The sequence below is a fragment of the Pelobates fuscus genome, chromosome 5 (genome assembly GCF_036172605.1).
Source record: "Pelobates fuscus isolate aPelFus1 chromosome 5, aPelFus1.pri, whole genome shotgun sequence".
Lineage (NCBI taxonomy): Eukaryota > Metazoa > Chordata > Amphibia > Anura > Pelobatidae > Pelobates > Pelobates fuscus.
In genome coordinates, this window is record NC_086321.1 from 320847488 (window position 1) to 320864551 (window position 17064).

At 42.1% G+C, this 17064-nt stretch overlaps 1 protein-coding gene across 1 annotated transcript in view; it reads left to right on the plus strand.

Annotated features, from left to right (window-relative positions):
- Window positions 1-17064, plus strand: part of CIST1 (colon, intestine and stomach enriched 1) — an 88248-nt gene that overhangs the window by 33470 nt on the left and 37714 nt on the right. Inside the window, exons 3-4 of the mRNA XM_063455595.1 lie at window positions 8953-9000; window positions 16789-16842. Coding sequence (XP_063311665.1) covers window positions 8953-9000; window positions 16789-16842 — 102 coding nt within the window. The remainder of the gene's footprint in view (window positions 1-8952; window positions 9001-16788; window positions 16843-17064) is intronic.

Here is a 17064-nt window from a genome sequence, read left to right on the forward strand (position 1 = left end):
AGCCTAGTTTAGTTGCTTCGTTGTAGAAATGGGTAAGAGGCTCGATCAGTTCACGTTTGAATGTTTTGTAATATGTGTTGGTGTACCCATCGGGGCCTGGTGCTTTCCCTCTGGGCATGGCATCTATATGGCGTTGTACCTCCTCTGTGGTGATGGGGGCAATGAGTTGTGCTGCCTGTTGTGGGTGTATAGTGGGGAGGTCGAGTTTACTGAGGTATGTTCTTATCGATTGTGGGGTGGGACGGGGTGAGTTAGGATCGTTTTTTAAATTGTATAAGGTGCTGTAGTAGTGAGCGAATTCATTACATATTTGCGTGGGTTGCATTACCTTGTGCCCGTGTTGTGTGTTTAGATAAGGTATTCTGGTTTGTGCTTGTTTGTCCCGTAGTCTTGCTGCTAGCAGTTTCGAAGCTTTGTTACCTATTGAGTAGGAAGTGGCCTTTAGTCTCTTTAGTGCCGTGTGTGCCTTGCGTAGGTGGATTACGTTAATTTCATTTTGTGCGTGTTGTATTTGTTGTTGGAGAGCTGTCACGGGATTCGCCTGGTTTGATCTGTGGAGGTCTTGAAGTTTTTTGAGGAGTGAGAGCAAAGTGTCGTGGGTGCACTTTTTAAGATATGCCGGTCTGCCTATTAGGATTCCCCGTATAACTGCTTTGTGCGCTAGCCACAAAGTAGCGGGAGATGTGCCGTTAGGGGCGTTGGATTCGAAGTATTGGTGCATTTCGTTTCTTGTCTTTTCCATGAATGAGGGGTCGTTGAGAAGGTGTTCGTTTAGTCTCCAGGGGCTGCGGTTTTTGAATTGGTATGAGTCTGTGAGGACTAACGACACTGGGTTATGGTCTGATATTGTGGACGTTTCTATAGTGCATGATCTAACCTGTTGTAGGTGAGCATTGCGTAGAAGGAACCCGTCTATGCGGGAGTACGTATTGTGAACTTGGGAGTAATGAGTATATTCCCTATCGTTAGGGTGTAGGGTCCGCCAGACATCGTAGAGACCGTGTGATGCCAGTATCTTGTTGATTGAGATGCAATACTTGTGTAGGTGTTTTTTGCGTTTCAGGGAGAGTCGGGCTGTAGAATCTGACATAGGGTCTAAGATATGGTTGAAGTCACCACAGATGATTGTGGTGCCGGTTTGTAGTTTCTCTATTTTGTCTAGTAGGGAGGCCAAATAGGACTTTTGGTTGGTATTCGGCGAGTAAGAGTTCACTATGGTGTACGTGGAGTTGTTCAAGGAGCATATGAGGATGAGAAATCTACCTTGTGGGTCGGGTACGATTGAAATTAGGTCAAAGGCTAGAGTGTGGCTCAATAGGATCGATACTCCTTTACTTTTGTTCGGGGAGGTAGCGTGGAATTGGTGTGGGAAATTATTGAGGCCCAGAGTGGGGTTAGAGCCATGTTTGAAGTGCGTCTCTTGTAAACAGACGATGTCCATTTGTGTGTTCTTGAGCTCCTTAAGGAGGGTATGACGTTTATTGGGCGAGTTCAGCCCTCGAATATTGTGGGTAATGATTTTCATATTTCGTGGGTGGTGGATGTGGGGTATGTGTCTTGGTATATGGTAGTTGCGTGACAAGGTTGTGTTGGCTAACTTGAGGGGAGGAGTGGAGTACAGTCCCGTTGGAGTGGTGGGCCTGCCGGTATGTCCGGTCTGATTGTCTATGCGGAGCAGTTAGGGGGTAGCTGCACCTGGGTGTTTAGGGATTGGAACCAGGTAGCACTATATAGATATCAATACAAAGTAAAACAGGTTAATACAGGTAAGCAAATAAACAGTAAACAAATAAAGTATCTTACAAAAGTGACTTTTAGAGGTATGTGCCTTGATTATGGCACTTCCTAGGTGGGGGTAAAGTGGTCGGGTCGAGCGGGGGTCGCTTCGGGCTTATCGTTAACCGGTTTCCCTCCGCCCTTATGTTCTTGTTTGGTATTTAGTGACTGCAGCCACCATTGCCTCTATGAGCAGAGAAGTGCCTGTGTTATAGCAGTAGAGGCCCCGGCCCTAGTGGTCGGTGATTGGAAGCTTTTGCTCAGTATAGGCAGTGAAGGGAATTCGGAAGGGCTTTTGTGGGGTATTACACGTATTGCCCCAGCCCGTCCCAAGGGGTGGGCCTCAAGGGCTTAAACTTATGGAGTAGTGTAAGCTTTATCTATGTAATAACATCACATTGTAACTTAATGGTAAACAAATAAGAGAGAAAAATTAACATGTGAAAACTTGCTGAGTTTCGTCGAGTAACATCAGTCTTCTCTCGGGGATGTGCGTCTCGTCTGTTGAGGGCGCCATTCTTCGGTGTTTCCGGGGTTTCGGAGAGATGTTTGCAGGTTTCGAGTCATTCCCCATTGTCGCAGGAGGTCCATTCCCTCGGCTGGTGTGGTTGCTGCGATGAGTTTTCCTCCCTTTGAGATAAGGAGCTTGGCCGGGTAGCCCCATCGGTATGGGACATTATGGTGTCTCAGCGCGTCCGCTATGGCTTTGAAGGTTCTTCTTCGGCGTAGTGTTTCTGCGGATAAGTCCATGAACATGAGGATGTTCTTGAACTGAACAGGTAAGTCCTTTTTGGTTCTGTGTGCTCTGAGTATTTGGTCTTTGATGTGGTAGTAATGGAGTCTCATGAGGATATCTCTCGGTGTGGTGGGTGGTAGATGTTGCGGTTTGGGGAGCCTGTGGATGCGGTCCAGGAGGAACATGTCTGCTGGGATATCTGGTAGTAAAGCTTTGAACATCTCTATAGCGTAGGCCGTTAGGTCTTGTGCTCCCACCTCCTCTGGTACTCCCCTTAGGCGTATGTTGTTACGTCGTGATCTGTCTTCTGCGTCAGCTAATTTAGTCTCATGGGAGTATAGTTGTTCTTCAATTTTGCTGAGGCGTGTTTCAGACTCTTGTTGTGCCCCTTCAAGGCCTTCTATACTGCACTCAAGGTGGGAGGTTCTAGCCTCTATGTCAGTGAGGTCTTTCCTCAAATCTTTAATGGCTTCTGTGACAGTGGATTGCATTCTAGTAACTGCAGTATCTAGCATGGCCTGTAGGAGGCTTTGTGTTAAGGGGTTATCGCCATGCCTACTCACTGTGCAGCCGTGCTCTGTGTCATACTCTGTTTCGGCGCCATTTTGGGCCTGGAGGTCGGCGGATTTGTGTTGCGGCGTTCTGGCTGCAAAGAAGGTAGATTTTTCTTTCGCCTCCGCAGTTTTCTTTGCGCGGTGTTGGGACATCTTTTCGTTTGTGTGGGTCGGAGATTAAGCCGGTAAGAGCTGTGATTAGCCGCGTTGTTAAGCCCGTGGAAGCAGAGCTCCGTCAGTGTGCCTCCATTCCGCACGGTGTCCGGACACGCCCCAATAAATGGCTTTTTAAAGCTGATTCCTCACCTTCTCTGCAACACTAGGCAGGGTTTACTTGTGCAATGTGCAGTAAACTGAAGACGTACACTGTGTCTATTACTGAGGGAGAAGCTTGCAAGTTCCAAAGCACAAACAATTAATCTGACTTTGATAAGAAATAGAAAAATGATCACACTGTAGAAAAAACTGCACTGCCCTTTCAGCTTCTGCCAGCTGCATTTGAGGAAATAACAGGCAAAATATGTCTGTTGTGAGTGCGTACAGTGCACAGGAAACAGACGTAATAAGCTTCTCCCCGGCAGGCAGCGCTTACAAGAGGATGCTTGTACCCCCTCTCCCTCAATTCTTTTATTTAAGCTCCCCCACTATCCCCTCCTTCCTATACGTTTTTGTTCCATATCTTTTTCTTTTTCTTTTTGTTCCTAAATTCCGGCTTAGAGTTTGAGCCAGAGAATCCGTCCAATTAGATGCTTCTCGATGAAGCATTTGCTTGGACCACAAGAGGGCACCGGTGACATTAGAGGGAGTGTAGAATCCATAGAGGGGAGGGAGGGGGAGAGAGAGAGATAGAGAAAGAAAGAAAAAAAAGAAAGTTTCTAAAAACATTTTTTCTATGTACACAGTTTTGATCATGTATACATATCTTTATTCAGCATGTCATTTTTATTTACATTTGATAGACTCGAGTGCAGAGCTTTAGCTCAGGTAGATTGTGTTTGTCTTTTTCAGTGGATACAGTAACAATTAAAATGTTTTACATGTTTTTTAGTGTGAGAATTGTCATGCAGAGGGAATTTCTTACAACGTGGCAGGAATTTGGTTAATGGATTTATTGTTAAAGGAATGCGCATGCGCGGCAAGTGCTGCGGGCACATTCAAACAGTCCATAGGAAAGCATTTCTCAATGCTTTTATATGGACACTCTGTGCGATGGATGCGAAATTTGCATCCAGCATCGCAGATGCGCCTCTAGCGGCTGTAAGGAAGACAGCCACTAGAGGCTTGATTAACCCTGCTATGTAAACATAGCAGTTTCTCTGAAACTGCTATGTTTACAGCTGAAGGGTTAAAACCGGAGGAACCTGGCACCCAGACCACTCCATTGAGCTGAAGTGGTCTGGGTGACTATAGTGTCCCTTTAAATGTGTATTTCAATACTTTGCGTGGATGAGCAATTTCAATTACAGTAGAGGACTTTGGTTAATAGATTTATTGATAACTTTGGAACACAGCGTATCTCTTTAATTTGCATGGAGGTATTCCGGATTTATGTTGTAATATGCCAGACATTCTATACGGATTACAGTCCTTCAATCATTTGGGGTTGGATTATAAAATAGCCCCTTTCATTAAAATATAAAATTGCAACACTAATGCCTCGTTTCCACTGAGCGGATCGGTTCGGGTTGGTACAGTTTGGAAGGTTTAGAATGGACCAGCCCATTCTGGTGAGCGTTTCCACTGCAAGTCAGACCTTCAGGGCCATGCAGGGTTTAGAAAAAATGCTGTTAGTGAACCGTACCGAACTGAACTGAACCGATCCGCTCAGTGGAAACGAGGCATAAGTGTTTTAATTAGGCACCACTGACAAACGGGATACAATATGCAACAGGCGTAGAGGAACAAAAAGGCGGCAAGTTGTGCAAAACAATGAGTAAGATAGGCAAAAGGAGGGTTTTCAGACACACAGGTGTAGATGAAATTTTGGGTGGCAAAATGCGTTTTCGCCTGTGTAGATAAAAATTCTGACGGGATGCATACTTGCAAAAACAAAATATTCAGGAATATAATTTTTCATTTGTGGCTTAATAGCTTGTACAAAAATATGTATGTTGTGAGTGTATGCAGTGCACAGGAAACAGACGTAATAAGCTTCACCCTAGTGGCACTAAAAGGGTGTTTGCAATTTGATAACTATATTGATTAAGGCTAACAAAGGTGGTACCTCCCATTCCTGTTATTTTTTTAAACTACGTGTTTATTTGTGTCACTGGTACTGCTGATCAGGTACCTTTACAGACGAGAAAAGAAAAGCTCACAGCCTTTCCTTGATTATTTTTTCTGTCCCCCTCCACATTCATATTGTAGATGTATGGAAATTATTTTGTATAATTTTATATTGTACAACACATACATGGCCAGAGCAAATAATAGCCATTTATGTCCATACTCTCACCTCTAATGTTCTCCTTCAAGACTTGCACCATTCCCTTCTGCGTTAGACACTCACCCAGTCTCTACTCCTGCAAAAAAAAAAAGTAAAAACTCACTTCTGTTAATAGCTCCCAATTGATTCCTCTCCTGCAACTGCCATTAAAAACACTAAGTCTTCAGTGAATAATATTCTACCAATCTACTTCTCTACCCCTTCCCTTACCCAGGGGTCAAGTCCTGGGGAAAAAAGTGTGGGCACTCACCCAAGTCCCCCCCCTTCCCAAAAAGAAAATTATTATATGCTCATATGCATATATATTTCTCAAAAAATACAGTGCAACCTTTATTGTAAAGTGCCAGTTTAACCGTTTAAGGACAGCTGGACAACTTACCTAAATCATGGCAGGCGCCTGCTCCGCATCTGTTACATCGAGTCTTGACCAGGTGGAGAAGTCAGGTTACTCTACAGAACAAATCAGGACCATGTAGGACTGCACACATAGGTTGAGACTACTCGCTAACCATGAGTGCAGTCCTACATCAACTGTGCTTTACTATAGAAACGTTTCTCTTGCTGGAGAAGACCAGATGTAGTGTAGGCACCCAGCAAAACCTAGGTAAGTTGTCAAACTGTGCTAAACTGGTTTGATATCCTACTATCGGACAGCATCAGGGTACACCTCCCACCACACACATTACAATGGCTGTAGTAGTTATGGTGCTTAGAGTGTTCTTTTTATTTTAATTAGCTTTTCTTTTTCCAATAACCATGTTGGACCATAAACCCACAATTTCTGTTTGTGCCTCCCAACCTGCAGTAACTTCTTTTTGTGCTAACCAATACAGTTTTATTTATTTATTATTGGAATTTATAAAGTGCCAACATATTTAGCAGTGATGTACAATTGTATAACTGTACCCAATATCATCAGTTGTCTTCTTCTGAAAGGCTCCACAGCAAAGATTTTTGGCGTTTGTAGATCCGTTATTAGAATTATACAGTAAAATGTGCACAATGTAACTGCAGCTCTCACAAACCCAAACTGTGCCTATAAAGTTGTTGTGCGCAAAGATGTATGGTATAAACAAAGTACTGGCATAGAAAATTAAGGAAATATATCTGGCTGGTTGACTTCCTGCAGAAAAGTAATGGTGGACAACCAAATTACGAAATATAAAATCCACATTCATGTATTTTAAATTGTATCGTATGAGATAAAAAAATAATGATACACTCACAACACCATGATTAAAAACGCACAACTATAATGACAGACAAAAAATATGTTTCTGGATTTCGCTCTAAAAACTTTCTCAAGACACAAGAGCATTTGGCATGACCTTCTTATGGAAATTAAGTGATCTGACCTTTTTTTTTTATTAATTTCCAAGCTGAGATCCAAAAACATTATAATTTCTACATTTAACATGGCAACCAGGCAACACCAAGCTCCTGTAATGTAAACTGCCTTTTGTTCATCTTTTTTGTCTTTTGTCCTGATGGTAGATTTTATTTATTTTTTAAAGGAAGTGTGTATTTTGATATCCGATATAAAATAATAGGACATTCTTAAATGGTTATCTATTAAAACCTGAGACATACTGGAAAATTTACTATAATAACTCAAAAGTGAACTGTTTGTGATTTGTAAACAAGTTTGTCTCCTCTGCGCACTTGTAGGAAGTTGATATACTCTCGCGATGGCCAGTGGCATCTTAACAGCATTATAGGCCCCCGGGCAAAGTAGTGCACTGGGGCCCCTACCTACACCACAACTCACAGGAATAAATTTGTAAATTATCGACAGACAGACTGCTGAATACACACAGATTGTTGAATACGCACACACAGAGTGCTGAATACACACATACACACACACACACACACAGACTGCTGAATACACAAACAGACTGTGTATTCATCAGTCTGTGTGTGTGTATTCATCAGACTGTGTGTGTGCATATTCAGCAATCTGTGTGTGTATTCAGGACAAGAGCCCTGCCCTTACCTTTGTGTCTCTTTACCCCACAAAGCTCAATGAGCAGGGCCCTCATCCCCTCTGTTCCTGTGCGTCCAACTTGTCTGGTTACAATCACATGTTTGTTAGTCCACCTATTGTACAGCGTTGGGGAATTTGTTGGTGCTATATGAATAATATAGAATAATAATAATAATAATAATAATAATATATACTTTTCTAATAAACCATCGCTTTTCATGGAATCAGTGATTGATAGTGCAGATCCAGCTTTTGTACTGAGTAATGCATGTTGTCTATGTTGTTATCTAGGTAAACAGGTTAGGTTCTGCTAGGTAGCATGTTTGCTGGTCTGCTTTCCCACTCTATATTTCTCTGTCAAGTGTTCTTTTTTTTGTTTCTTTCTTTTTCCAACCAAGCAATGTTTTTGCTTTTCTATCAGTTTACAAGCAAATATTTATCAAGGAGTATGTTTGGTTTCCTGGAAGTAAGTACATACAATATTACAATGATTTCTTGGTTTCCATTAGAACATTTGTAAAGGCTTTCAGCATATTATCAGTTATGTGTACTTAGAAATAGATTTTTTTTTTTTTTTTTATTGTGTTTGGGAGCGAAAAGCAAGAGCAGGATATAGTACACAGCGACAATAACACAGAACAATCAAGCTTGTATTAACATTGCTTGGTAACTCTAAAAGCGTTGACTATCAAATTGACAAAATTTATAAAACCCAAAAATAAAGTTTTAATACACATCTGGATTTTATACTTAAAGGAGCACTCTAGGCACCCAGACCACTTCAGCTTAATGAAGTGGTCTGGGTGCCAGGTCCTTCTAGGGTTAACCCATTTTTTCATAAACATAGCAGTTTCAGAGAAACTGCTATGTTTGTGAATGGGTTAAGCCTTCCCCTATTTCCTCTAGTGGCTGTCTCATTGACAGCCGCTAGAGGCGCTTGCGTGATTCTCACTGTGAAAATCACAGTGAGAGCACACAAGCGTCCATAGGAAAGCATTATGAATGCTTTCCTATGTGACCGGCTGAATGCGCGCGCAGCTCTTGCCGCGCGTGCGCATTCAGCCGACGGGGAGGAGAAGAGGAGGATCAGAGGAGGAGAGCTCCCCGCCCACCGCTGGAAAAAGGTAAGTTTTAAACACTTTCCCCTTTCCAGAGCCCGGCGGGAGGGGGTCCCTGAGGGTGGGGGCACCCTCAGGGCACTTTAGTGCCAGGAAAACGAGTATGTTTTCCTGGCACTAGAGTGGTCCTTTAATATCACAGTTAAGGGTAAATATTGGATAACCAATATAAACAAGCATTGGTGGATAAGTGCAGATGATCTGCAAAGACTATTATGTAATGTAGAGACGGTTCAATATTGTAATGCGTTTTTGAAAGTATTTGTCTTTTTTTTGCAATGTAACTTTATATTTAATTTCTGGCTATTTAGTTTCTGTTTATTTTTACCTTGCAGATACTTTGGCTGAAGTAAACACATCTCCATCAAGCACAGTCAAACCAGGTAAAGCGATTGCATAGTCATGATATTATCCAGTGTATCCAGCATCTGTATTTATTTCTTTTTTTACACTATTTACCTTCGCACTCATCTCTACAACGATGCTGTTGGGAGTGAGCCAAGGGTCATTGACATCTGTGTGTAGGACTTTTCATTCCACTTCCCTTACCCCATCTAACCCCTATCTTTACATGCCCCATCATTTTCACATGTGAAACATAAGCTTCAATTTAATTATATTGGCAATATCAGTTGATAATTATCAACTGTTTTCAGATTTATTTATTTTTTTTAAATGAATTTTCAACCAGCTTAACGACAGCAGCAAACCACCATACCTCTACTAGCCAGTTGACTTAAGCATTGCGGAAACAATTGGTTCTTCTGAATCACTTCGGCTGAAAACAAAATAAAGTCTGTACGGCAGAATTTAGCACATGCCACGATTCGGCTTGGCAGAACTGCAGTATCAAAATTATTTCGGCAGTCAAAAAAAAAATAAAAGGTGCCTATGACTGTGTTGACATGCAAAAATGTCTACACTATTTCCTTGACTAATAGTTACACTATATCGGACATTTGTGAAATGCTAATTCTAAATTGCCGATATAACATTCTTATATATCTGGATTAAAAAGAAAAAAAATAGGAAGTTAGACTAAGTTTCATAATGATTAATTGCAATATTTTTCCTTTTGCTATCTTGTATTGATGAAAAATAAGGAGCAGGAGTCAGTGGGCAAAACTCTCCCACATATCCAGTCTGTAGCGTCTATGACTGTCCTTCAATGCGGAAAGACACATTGTCCAATCCTCAATGCAGATTTTTTTTAAATGTTTGACTGAATTTAATGCCAAGTGCAATTCAAGCAAGCTGAATGTGAGGTAGGAATTACGAAGTGGAGGCACCCTCGTGTCTGTAGAAGTGTGCGCTGCTAGGCCAAGTCCAGGCCAGAAAACTCAGGTGCCAACAGGGCACAGTCCAACGTTGCCTATAGAAGGCGGCTGACAGCCAGGGCTAGCGACATTCAGTCTCCTATCCAGGCTCCAAATGGGAATAACAGGGCAAAGACAACATATAACAAAAAGAGGAGTTGGATATAGCACCAACAGTATAGACATAAATAAGTGTACCACATCATAGGGGTGCGCAGGCCTCCAACTGCTGCTTCTGAGTCCCTGAGCTAAGGGTTCCGTAGTGGGCTGTGTTGTAAATCTATACATATATTGTTAAGAACTAATGTTGAGGTTAACATACCAGCAGACTTCTATAGATAATATAGGAGAAGTATGCAAAGAACAAAAGCTATCTATCCATTCTCAGAAGTAAGGTCAGTTTAGGTGTTTTAAAGACTGGTGCTTGTAAGAAAATGCCAAAGCGAACTTAGAAAACAGTCATCTGGGCATGTAATCAGTATAGCCATTAACAAACACTATTTTCTAGCATGCCAATACAACGAGTAAAATACCAAGATGCTCTACAATATAATGCTAAATGTTACTAATTTCTTTATATTAAAAAGACCTATAGTAAGTAACCGTAATGCTTGTTATAATAGTAAACACCAATAGACTTAAGCATGGTGAAAAGAAAACTCAGAACAGAATTTAGTCCATGCCATGGTTTGGTTTAGCCGAATTTTAGTATTGAAAGAAGTTGTCAGCCAAAATAGCAGGAAAAAGGTGCATGTGACTGTGCTGGCATGCAATGCCAGTTCTGAGTTGTCAAAATTAGATTAAAAATAAATAAATAAATAAAAAAATAGGAATTTATAATGATTGTACTGATAGTAATGATTGTAATCTCTTTCCTTTCTCTATCTTGTATAAATGAAATAAAGGGATCAGGAGTCATTTTAGGTTGAAGGGGGATTCATCTAAAAATGAAAGGAAAAAGTTGGCAAAATTTCCCTCTGCTGTCCCCAAATTCTTTGGTTAATCTCTAAAATGGAATTAAACCACGTGCAGACATCCTGTCGAAGATGGTGTGTGAAGCCCCCTTTTCTCTTACTCCAGCCCTCGTAGTCCTCCTGTGATGCTCACATATGGTTTGTAGTAAGGTTGGACTTCCTCCACTATCACCACCACCATGCCTAGACACTAGATATGTTCATTCATTATTAGACAAACTGAATTTTGTCTGAATTTCAGAAGCTTCCAAACTTGGCAACATATGAAATTACCGGAAACAAACGTTTTCTTAACAAACTGAGACAAACATTTTCATATACATTCATTTTCATATTGATAGCAAATTAGGGACTAATCTATTAAGTGACCGAAAGAGCAAATTTAGGAAAAGGGGCTTGTCTTATGTTCCTCTTTCAGCTGTTTAGTAGATAGTTACATAGGCAGAAAGAGACTTGCATCCATCAAGTTCAGCTTTCCTCATGTCTTTTTTTGCTGTTAATCCAAAAGAAGGGAAAAAAACCCAGTTTGAAGCACTTTCCAATTTTGCAACAAACTAGGACAAAATTCCTTCTTGATCCCAGTATGACAGTCAGATCTCTCCTTGGATCAAGAAGCTCATTTAAGGATAGGTCTTCTAATAAGGTACCCTGATGTGGGTTTCCCATACTTAGGATACCAAATTATGGCGCTATTTAGTAGATTTTTTTTTGGGGGGGGGGGGGGGAATTTTTCTCCTGTTGTGCTGGGCATGGAAAGTAATGTCCTCTGACTTTGAAAACCACTATATTGGTTTGGCAGCAATTTTTACCAGCACACCAGTTTGCTAAAGGTTTGAATTTGTCCTTTTCTTTAAAAAGAAGAAAACGCAATCTGACGTTCTTTATGAAAATTTATTCTACTCCAAAATCAAACAGAAATCCATATGTAAAAACTTAACAGATGGTACTTCTTAATGATGTTAGAAAAAAAGGGATCTTTGGTGGTCAGTAATCGTCTTTGTATCAGCAAGTCAGGGGCACATATGAATAGAAAGCGTGGTCCTTTGTCTACTGTAATCCGCTTCTCAGTGGTCTTACGTGCTCCCAACTTGCGCCGTTACAGTCCATAATGAATGCGGCGGCGAGGCTCATCTTCCTGTCCGCCCGCACCTCCCATGCCTCACCCTTCTGTCAGTCCCTACATTGGCTTCCTATAAAATATAGAGCTCAATTTAAAATTCTGGTTCTTGCTTTGAAATGTCTACATAATGCTGCTCCCACCTATCTATCCTCCCTTATACACAAGTATGTCCCGTCTAGGCCCTTACGATCTGCTGAAGACTTACGTCTATCTTCTGTCCATACTCCCACCTCTGATGCTCGCCTTCAAGACTTCTCGAGGGCTGCACCGTTCCTGTGGAACTCGCTTCCCTCCTCCGTTAGATGCTCACCCAGTCTCCACTCCTTCAAAAAATCATTAAAAACCCACTTCTTCATAAAAGCGTATCAATTAAACTCTTAATAGCTCCCAACTGATTCCTCTTCTGCAACTGTCACTAGTCTAATACTATCCTTACCTTTTGTGTCATTTTACCCCACTCCCTCTAGCATGTAAGCTCAATGAGCAGGGCCCTCAACCCCTCTGTCCCTGTGTGTCCAACTTGTCTGGTTACAACTACATGTCTGTTCGTCCACCTATTGTAAAGCACTGCGGAATTTGACGGCGCTCTATAAATAATGGTGGTAGTGGAATCCAAAAGAGGCAATAAGTTTACCAAGAGAGGCGGTATAAAGAGAAAATAGAAGGGGACCAAGGACAGAGCCTTGGGGAATTCCAACCAAGACAGGACGAGGGGAGGAGGTATCCTTGGAAAATGAGATACTGAATTAGCGTTGGGAGAGATAGGAGGAAAACCAGGAGAAGACAGAGTCACAGAGACCGAGCGATTGAAGAGTTTGAAGTAGGAGAGCATGATCAACGGTGTCAAAGGCAGCAGAGAGGTCAAGGAGAATTAATATGGAGTAGTGACCTTTGGATTTAGCGGAGATTAGGTCATTAGTCACTTTGATAAGAGCAGTCTCAGTAGAGTGGAGAGGGCGGAAGCAAGACTGAAGAGGGTCAAGGAGAGAGTTGGAATTAAGGAAGTGAGACACACGGGTAAAGACAAGTCTTTCCAAAAGCTTTGATGAGAAAGGGAGCAGGGATATAGGACAATAGTTAAAGGGGGAGGATGGGTCAAGAGATGTTTTTTTCAGGATAGGTATTTCAGTGGATGTTTTTTTTTTTGTAAATTTAGTTTTTATTACTATTTTGTCTTTTGTTTCATAACAGCAATCATGCAGGTTTAATTAGCAACAATGCAGTAGGAGGAGAGAAACAATAAAATAGAGAAAACAAAATAAAAACAAAGAAAAGTGTAGAGGTGATCACATTCAGTTAACCTATAGTGGACTCACAGGTCCATGATTGGATGCATAGCTTTTTGGCTCGCAGGCCTCAAATAGAAGGCATAGTATGTTCACCTGTGGGGTGTAGCTTATCTCCGCCCATCCCCCCACCCGCACCACCCGTCCAGGCACACCCTCCGAGGCTCCCCTTCCCCTACCCACCCACCTGCATTCGGACTCGTAGGTCCTTTTGTGTTATATGCGCTGATTTATTACCTGTGTTTTATTATTTGTCTGTATTGCAGGTATTATTATTATTATTTTTTTTGTTTCAATGTATGTTCGTGGCAGATGTACGGGGAGGGCAGCCCAAATGTTCCTTTTTGTTAGGGATCGGGCTGGTCCTTCCATCCATTTAGGTTAGGTAGTGCGTGTGTCGCCCTTCATTTGGCCGTGTTACAACCCCAATTGTGTTTCACTGGGGGATCGACTATGATTTCCGTGTTCCCTATTTGTCAATTTCGCCTCTCGGTTTCTCGGGCCTACGGAATGGCTGGGGGTAATTACTCCATTGTCCTGCCCAGTTATTTGATTTGTTAGGCACAGCGCCAGGGGGGTAGGGGGATACCAGCGAAGGCTCTGCTGCGGGAATGGAGGGGGATGCTTTGTGGTATCTGGACAGGTCGTTAGTTTAGCGTCGTCTAGGATTTTTGTTTCTGTCTGTGGTTTCTACTGGTCAGCGTCAGGGTGGTTGTCGTATCGGAGCTTAGTTTGGAATTCGTCCTTTCCTGTCTCTAGGATCCAGTGTGTCCATATGTCTGTGTAAGCTGTAGGAGTGGTCGTGGCTGTCAGATTCAGTTCCTCTATTGATCTGAGTTCCTCCATTTGGTTGAAACAGATTTTTTGTGACGTTGTTATCTTTTGTTTCCACAGTTGGGGAAGGACCTGTTTTGCTACGTTTAATATTCTAATAGTCATGGATTTTTTGTATTTTGACCTGGGGACGGTTGTATGGTGTAGCAGAATTGTGTCCGGTTCTGGGGGGGAGGGGGGGTGCGTCAGAGAGCATCTCCAATATTTTGTGTATCCCCTCCCAGTATGGCTTGATCATCTTGCAATCCCACCAGATGTGTTTTGTGGTGCCTAGTTCCTTGTCACACCTCCAGCATAGCTCGGGGTGGGCCGGATCTATTTTGTGGAGGAGATGCGGTGTCCTGTACCAGTGTGTTAGTACCTTAAAAGACGTTTCCTGTGTTTTGCTGTGTACTGAGCAGTGATGTGTGAAATAACACATGGTTTCCCACTCTGTGTCCGAGAATGTGTTCTCTAGTGCCGTCTCCCATTTTCCCATAAACTGGGGTTTCTCTTGTGGGGTCTCGGTTTGGAGCAGGGAGTAGAGTAGGGACACTCCGTGTGGGGCTGGGGCTGGTTGCAGGCATGTATTTTTGAATGTGGTTTGGTCCCTTGTGAGTGCTAGTCCCTGAGGTAGGGTGAGGACAAAATACAGTGGCATGTTTAAGGTCAGCAGGAACAGTGCCAGAAGAGAGAGAGCAGTTAAAGATGTGTGTTAGGGTAGGCACAAGACAAGGGGAGAGAGATCTGATGAGGTGAGATGGGACAGGAACGAGCGGGCAAGTGGTGGGGTGAGAGGAATGGAGAAGCGCAGCCACCTCTTGTTCAGTAGCTGGGGAGAAAGTCTGGAGGGTAGGGAAAGCATGATTTATGTGTGGTTGAGAAAGAGAACGGCAAGGAGGGGAGAATTGTTTCCTTAGCTGTTCAATCTTGTCGGTAAAGTAGCATGCAAAGCTATCAGCTGTAAGGTTAGTTTGGGGGGTGGCCACAGCAGGGCAGAGAAGGGAATTAAAGGTGTCAAAGAGACGTCTGGGATTGCGGGAGCATGAACTAATGAGAGAGGAAAAGTATGACTGTTTGGCGAGGGCAAGGGCTGTGCTGTATGAAAGCAATATGAATCTATAATGGAGAAAGTCTGCCTGGATGCGGGACTTCCTCCTGGAGCGTTCAGCACAACGGGAGCAACTCTGCAGATAGCGTGTTGATTTATTATGCCAAGGTTGGGGTTGTGTCCTCCTCGAGGTGCATGTTTGGAGTGGGGCTGCAGTGTTCAAGGCAGATGTGAGGGTAGTGTTATATGTGGAGATGGCCAGTGAGGGACAGGAGAGGGAAGGGATGGATAGCAGTTGTGAATCAATGTCAGCTGACAGCTGATTTTCGTTCCTGCAAAGATATTGTTTCTTATAGAAATATTCCACTTCCAACCAATCAAACTGTAACAACACATGTTTGATTTTCTAGCAGCGTTTGAAGCAAATTTTGCAAAATGTATCATGGTGTATATTCTGTTTCCTGGAACAAAATAAGTACACACACTATAACAATGGTTTCTTGGTTATCCTCTAGTACAATTGCAAATATTTTCAGCATATTGTCAGTTATGTGTAATTGCAAATTACTTTTGTTTTTAATTTGGGAGAAAAAGCATGGGCAGGACATGGTACATAGCAACAATATGTTACATTTAATAGAAACAACACAGAAAGAGGTGTGCCCTTTAGTTTTTTCCTTTTTTGCATGTATACCTTTTGCCATTACCCTGAGTGGTAAGTGTATATTTATATATTTGAGCACTTTGGCATTATACCTGTAAGCGCTACACTCTTACCAAATAGTGGGAAAGTTTTCACACTGACCCACTTGAGGTTAACTGTTTGTTTTGAATATGTTACATTTAAACTTGTAGATGGACATTATTTGATAACTGTAGAATCTACAACTATGCAATTGACAAAACTTAAAGGAGCACTACAATGCCAGGAAAACAAACTCATAATAGGGTCATTAGGTCCCCCGCACCCTCAGAGCCACCCTCCCGCTGGGCTGAATGGGTTAAAACCCCTTCAGCCACTCACCTTTCTCCTGCCGCGCTCCCTCTGTGCTGGGGAACTCTCCACCCCCTGCCGATGTCAGATCCGAATGCACATGCGCGGCAAAAGCCAAGCACGCATTCAACAGCACACATGAAGGCATTACTCAATGCTTTCCTATGGACGTCCAGCGTCTTCTCACTGTGATTTTCACAGTGAGAATCGCGGAAGCGCCTCCAATGGCCTATCAGTGAGACAGCCACTAGAGGCTGGTTTAACCCTCAGTGAAACATAGATGTTTCTCAGAAACTGCTATGTTTTCAGATGCAGATTTAAAACTAGAGGGGCCTGGCAGCTCAATGAAGTGGTCTGGGTGCCTATAGTGGTCCTTTAAGTTTAATACGTCTCTGGGTTTTATACTTTGTAATAATATTACAGTTCAGGGTAAATCGTGGTTAACCAATATAAACAAGCATTGGTGGATAAGCCCATGGGATCTACAAAGGAAAATGATATGATATAAACACGGTTCAATATTGTAATTCAGTTTCGAAAATATTTGTCTTTTCTTGCAATGCAACTTTATATTCCACTTTCAAGCTATTTATTTTCTGTTTATTTTTACCTTACAGTCTCTAGTAGTACAAAAGAAAGCTCACCATCTTCATTAAGAACAGTCAAGACAGGTAAAGCTATTGCATAGTCATGATATTACTATATGTTTCCTATATCTATTTAATCCTCTTTTAAAAAAAAAAAAAAAAAAAAAAACATATTTCTCTTTTCACTCATCTCTATTATTGTATTGCTCTTCCCTTACTGCATCTTATGACCCACCATTTTCACAATAAAGGATCTCATGGGTAACACATGCCTCGATCTAATTATACTGGAAAAAGAAGTGCAAA